The sequence below is a fragment of the Nansenia antarctica genome (assembly GCF_963989245.1).
Source record: "Nansenia antarctica genome assembly, chromosome: 1".
Lineage (NCBI taxonomy): Eukaryota > Metazoa > Chordata > Actinopteri > Argentiniformes > Microstomatidae > Nansenia > Nansenia antarctica.
The window spans coordinates 36111744-36117090 of record NC_137674.1 but is presented as its reverse complement, the minus strand read 5'-3'; the positions used below and the strand labels follow the sequence as shown (position 1 = coordinate 36117090).

General features: G+C 46.9%; 1 protein-coding gene across 2 annotated transcripts in view; it reads right to left on the bottom strand.

The window, feature by feature from the left end:
- Window positions 1-1192: 1192 nt before the first annotated feature.
- The window catches only part of ppp2r5eb (protein phosphatase 2, regulatory subunit B', epsilon isoform b), a 34394-nt gene continuing 30239 nt past the window's right edge, over window positions 1193-5347 (bottom strand). For both annotated transcript variants that reach the window (XM_080537572.1, XM_080537573.1), the window contains exons 12-14: window positions 5087-5214; window positions 3575-3676; window positions 1193-3158 (exon numbers count right to left, since the gene is read on the bottom strand). In XM_080537572.1, the coding sequence (XP_080393698.1) occupies window positions 3059-3158; window positions 3575-3676; window positions 5087-5214 (330 nt within the window). In that variant the 3' untranslated portion in view covers window positions 1193-3058. The remainder of the gene's footprint in view (window positions 3159-3574; window positions 3677-5086; window positions 5215-5347) is intronic.

The following is a 5347-nucleotide window of genomic DNA, read 5'->3' as shown; positions in this document are numbered from 1 at the left end:
AAGAAGGATGGCTATATGGAGGTTCTGTGATTGTGGGGCTGTTTTTCCTCCAAAGGCCCTAGGAACCTTGTTAGGGTACATGGCATCATGAACTCCATGGAATATCAGGACATCTTAAATCTGAATCTGGCTGCCTCTGCCAGGAAACTAAAACTGTGTTTTCATTGGAACGATCGTCCAAATCATACATCCAAATCAACACAAAAATTGTTAATTGAAAACAATCAATCTTCTGCCATAGCCATCTCAGTCCCCTGACCTAAACCATTGAGAACCTGTGGGCTGAGCTGAAGAGGAGAGTGCACAAGAGAGGACCTAGGACCCTGGATAATCTGGAGGTTCTGTAAAGAGGAATGGTCTCAGATTCCTTGCTCTGTGTTCTCCAACCTTGTTACATGTTATGAAGAGTTCATTGGCAAAGGCAGGTTGTACAAAGTATTAAATGCAGGGTGTCAATAATTGTAGCGGACATGTTTTTTTTAGAAATAATTATTTCTTGACAGATTTTTTTTTCTCAGAATAAATTTACTTCAATTAAAAGGATAGATGTTTCTCATCTATTTCAGTGTGACGTTAAGCTAATTCACCAAAAGTTGATCTTTTAATAACAATTCTTACTACCAGGGGTGCCAAATTGTGGAGGGCACTGTGTGTATGTGTATATATCAAGCCTACATACATACTAGATCTGTTCATTGTTGATGAAAATACAACCTAACAAGACATGTGCATGTTCTTGCCATATTATGTAAAAGATCATTCACCATAACCCAGATCATTGAGGGCTGTACGCAGACAGCAGGCTGCTGTACATCTGCTGATGGCTGCATGGCTGGCCAAGTGACACCAAGGATCAATTAGTCATGAAATACAGAGCGCTACTCTAGAGTAGCTAAGCAACAATAAGAAACACACGTGTTTCTGACAGAACCATTCTCTCTCTCTCTCTCTCTCTGGACCCTCTCTCACCCACCCTCTCTCCCTCTCTCCCCCACCCTCTCTCCCTCTCTCCCCCACCCTCACCCTCACTCTCTCCCCACCCTCTCTCCCTTCCCTCCTCTCTCTCCCCCCCCTCTCTCTCTCCCCCACCCTCTCTCTCTCCCCCACCCTCTCTCTCTCACCCCCCCACTCTTTCTCCCCCCTCTCTCCCGCAAACACACATGCACCAAGTCAGCAGCAGTGGTACGTCGATGGAAAATAAAGCAATTCAGCATCTTGGCTTTATCACAAAACAGGTTTAATTTAATATCTCTTTATTTTTTAAAATAATTAAACATTTGTATTTCTCCAACCCTTTTTTTTCTTTTTAATCATATTATATCTGGGCCATCCTAAAGCACACATTAATTCTGTAAGGGGTCAACAATGCTGAACTTACTGTAAATTTGAACAGGATATCTGCTCCATGCCTTCCCTCTCTCTCTGCCCTGCCTTGACCTACCTCACCGCCCCCCCCCCCCCCCCCCCCGCCCCCCCCCTCTCACCCCCACCGCCCGTCCACCCCCCCACCCACACACTCCGCAACTACAAAAGATCTGATGGTCAAAGAAACTTCATCAAAAAAAATCCAAAATGAGAGATAGAAACCAAAGAGGGGGAAACAAAAAACAAAGAGAAAAGATAAAAGAGAGGGGAGAAAACACTATCATAAATACCAGGAAGTCTTGTTCCATAATACCTCTTTATATACTGGATACTCCTCGACTGTTCCTAAGCAAAAATATATGCTAAAATTACTACAAGATACAAGATATCAGTGTACTGCATTCAATAACAATATACAAGGTTTGTAATACTGTGAAGAGCTACCACACACCAGAGAGAGTGACGCTCCTTTTCACAATAGGCGAGTTTGGCGTTTCCTCTAAACAGCTCGCAATTGTTTTACATTTGTCGTTTTCTATTTCTGTGTCGTCGTTAGGCGATACCAGTGCCAGACTGATACCAGGCTGCCTGGTACTGCAGGGGTCAAAGTTCACAAAACCAAAAAAAAAGAGAGGAGGAGAGAGAACTGAAACTGACAGGAACCAATCAACCATTTGGGGGGGGGGGGGGGGGGGGGGGGGGAGCCAGATGCACACAGATAAAGTGAACATAAACAAGTGGAAGTGGGGAGAAGAAACTGATGTGGGGTGTGTGTGTGGGGTGTGTTTATGGAGACCTTTTTCCCTTTCCCGTCTTTCTTCAGCTCCCTGTACAGAACAACAACAGGCCCTTTACATTTTTCTTTTTTTGCCTCTTTGGAGGAGGGAGGAGGGGGGGGGGGGGGTCGAGACACACAGGGTTCAATTCATCCTGATGGCTAAAAAGGTCCATAACGCTAGCTTAGCTTCGGTACGGAGAGGCAGGAGGGGTCGGAGGTCAGAGGGTGGTCCTTACGAAGGTGGGCGGTGTGGGGGGGGCGTCCTCTTGGTCAGGGCAGGGCGGGGCCTCCAGAGGGGGGGGGGGGGGGCCTCCAGAGGGGGCAGGGCTCCACGGGCCAGGTAGCACACTCAGTCAGGACGTCCCACACAGGGGTCAAAGGTCATAGATGGACCACAGGAGGGAGGGAGGAAGGCAGAGAGGAGGAGGAAGCGAGAGAGAGATAGAGAGATAGAGCCAGGGATGGAAAAATGGGTTTGTGTTCAGGAAAGGTTGGGTTTCTCAAAGGAGTAGGGGAGTTAAAACAATCTAGTTTTTTTCTTTTTGCTGTTGATTTTTTTTTCCCAAGAAGAAGAGAAGAGTTCATTTCATGTCCTACTTGTTTGTCCAAAGTCTTTCCCCCCCCCCACACAAGTTCTTTTTCTCGTTTTCTATTTTTTTTTCTTCCTTTTTTTTATTATTATTTTTTTATTTCTTTCGCAGTAATATCAGTTTTAAGGGAAAAAAGAAAAAAGTTATTTACAGTGCTGTTGAAATAATGAAACAGACGTGTGAATCTACCGTGAAGTAAGTCGCACAAATACAGAAAAAAAAAAAAAAAGGAAAAAAAAAAAACCACGGGTCGCTCCATGTGGTTCCAGACGGGCGCATGGCGCGGCCCCCTAGTGGACACGGAGGGGAGGTGCAGGGCGCTTCGTTAAGTGGGGATGATCCCATCGCTCCTAAGGCCCCTCTTCAGCTCCAGGTCCTCCAGCTTCTTCCAAAGGTCCTCCCTCTCCTTCTCCTTCTTCTTTTCACTGCAGGGAGGGGGGGCAGGACATGTCAGGAGGGGCGGGACTAACCCACCAATGTACCAAAGTGTCAACCAATCAACAATTCTCACGGTGGCCCTAGACAAGAATTACAACATCATACACACCTAGTAGTGTTTGGAAGAGAGTCATTCTGTCTATGCAAGAGGGAGAGAGAGAGAGAGGGGAAGAGAGAGAGAGAGAGAGAGAGGGGGGGGGGGAGAGAGAGGGGGGGGGGGAGAGAGAGAGGGGGGGGAGAGAGAGAGGGGGGGAGAGAGAGAGAAAGAAAGAGAGACAGAGAGAGAGAGAGGGGGGAGAGAGAGAGAAAGAAAGAGAGGGGGGGGAGAGAGAGAGAGACAGAGAGAGAGAGACAGAGACAGAGAGAGGTGTGTGACACAGTAAGGGTGTTAGAGGTATCTTACCGCTGGCGGTCTGACTTGTAGGTAGCTGTGAGTTCGTCAAACAGCGTGCTGTTCATCTCCATGAAGGCCTTAAGCACGTTGTACACCAACGCCACTATCGCCCTGTAAGGCAGGAGACACACCACACATTAACACAGCTACACACCACCTCTACACACCACACAGCTACACACCCCCTCTACACACCACCACTACACACCACCACACATTAACACACAGCTACACACCACCACTACACACCACCACACATTAACAGACAGCTACACACCACCACACAGCTACACACCACCTCTACACACCACCACACATTAACACACAGCTACACACCAACTCTACACACCATCACATGTCAACACACAGCTACAGACCACCTCTACACAGCTACAAACCAACTCTACACAGCAGGGCATGTTAAAATACAATACTTCCAATAGTAGGATCATATTAGAGACCGTTTTTTTGTCATTAAATATGTTTTTAGGGCATTTCTGCTTTATTGGGATAGAGACTGTAGAGAGAGGAGGGATGACAGGAAGGATGGGTGAGAGAGAGGAGGGATGACAGGAAGGATGGGTGAGAGAGAGGAGGGATGACAGGAAGGATGGGTGAGAGAGAGGAGGGATGACAGGAAGGATGGGTGAGAGAGGAGGGATGACAGGAAGGATGGGTGAGAGAGAGGAGGGATGACAGGAAGGATGGGTGAGAGAGGAGGGATGACAGGAAGGATGGGTGAGAGAGAGAGGAGGATAGACAGTAGAGATTGACATGAAGGATGGGTGAGAGAGAGAGAGAGGAGGGATGGGTGAGAGAGAGAGAGAGAGATAGAGAGGAGGGATGACATGCAGGATAGGTCAACGGCCGGGAATCAAATCAACCAGGGACCCTGCGATGACGTGGCTGACGCTACTTAGCGAGCTACACGCTAGCAGTGTCGCCAACTCCTCTGTAAAGGAAGTAGCTGTTGACTCTCCCAAAAGTAGCTAGAAGTAGCTAGATGACGTAATCAACTAATTTGCATAATATGCAATTCTGAAAGGCTAAATTAATAAAAAAAGGCTGAGCAGGTTTACAAACTAACTATTTACATACAGTATATACTTGATTATAATTCTTTGAGTTTTGACTGAGCCATGATAGCTAGCTAAGCTGACTGAGAGGGTGCGATTGACTGACCAGACAGTGAACCGTTTGAGGGGATCCTTGCTGCAGGCTAACCTCACGTCACCAGGGTCTCTCCAGGGAGACTGTAGGGCTACTCGTCTCTCGTGAGCTCGGTTGTAAACGTGAATCGCGGAACACAGGATATGTTAGATGCTTTACAGTAATTCCCCAAATTACTAGAAAAAGTAGCTAGATTTGTCGCTGGTCGCTTTTGACTAATTAAGTCGCCACGGGGGTCTGGAAAGTCACAAAGTCGCTAAGTTGGCAACACTGCACGCTAGGTGTCTCGGAGGTTAATAACGGCAGCTTAATTTCAAATAACGGCAGTTATATTTCAAACGATGCACTCACGGATTCCAGTGTTCTTTGGAGATCCTGTAGAGGCTGGCGAACATGATGGGCAGGATGACACTGGAGTTCTCCTCGATCAGACTCATGATGTACTCGTTGTTCCAGTAGTACAGGGCCCTCTCTGCCACCTGGGAGGGGGGGGGCAAACGTTGCAGCTCAAAGTGCTTTAAACATTATATAATCATCATTTAATTATTTAGTAATTAGGCAATATTAAAAAGATGAGTTTTAGTCTTGACTTAAACATATTTGCTGAGGTTG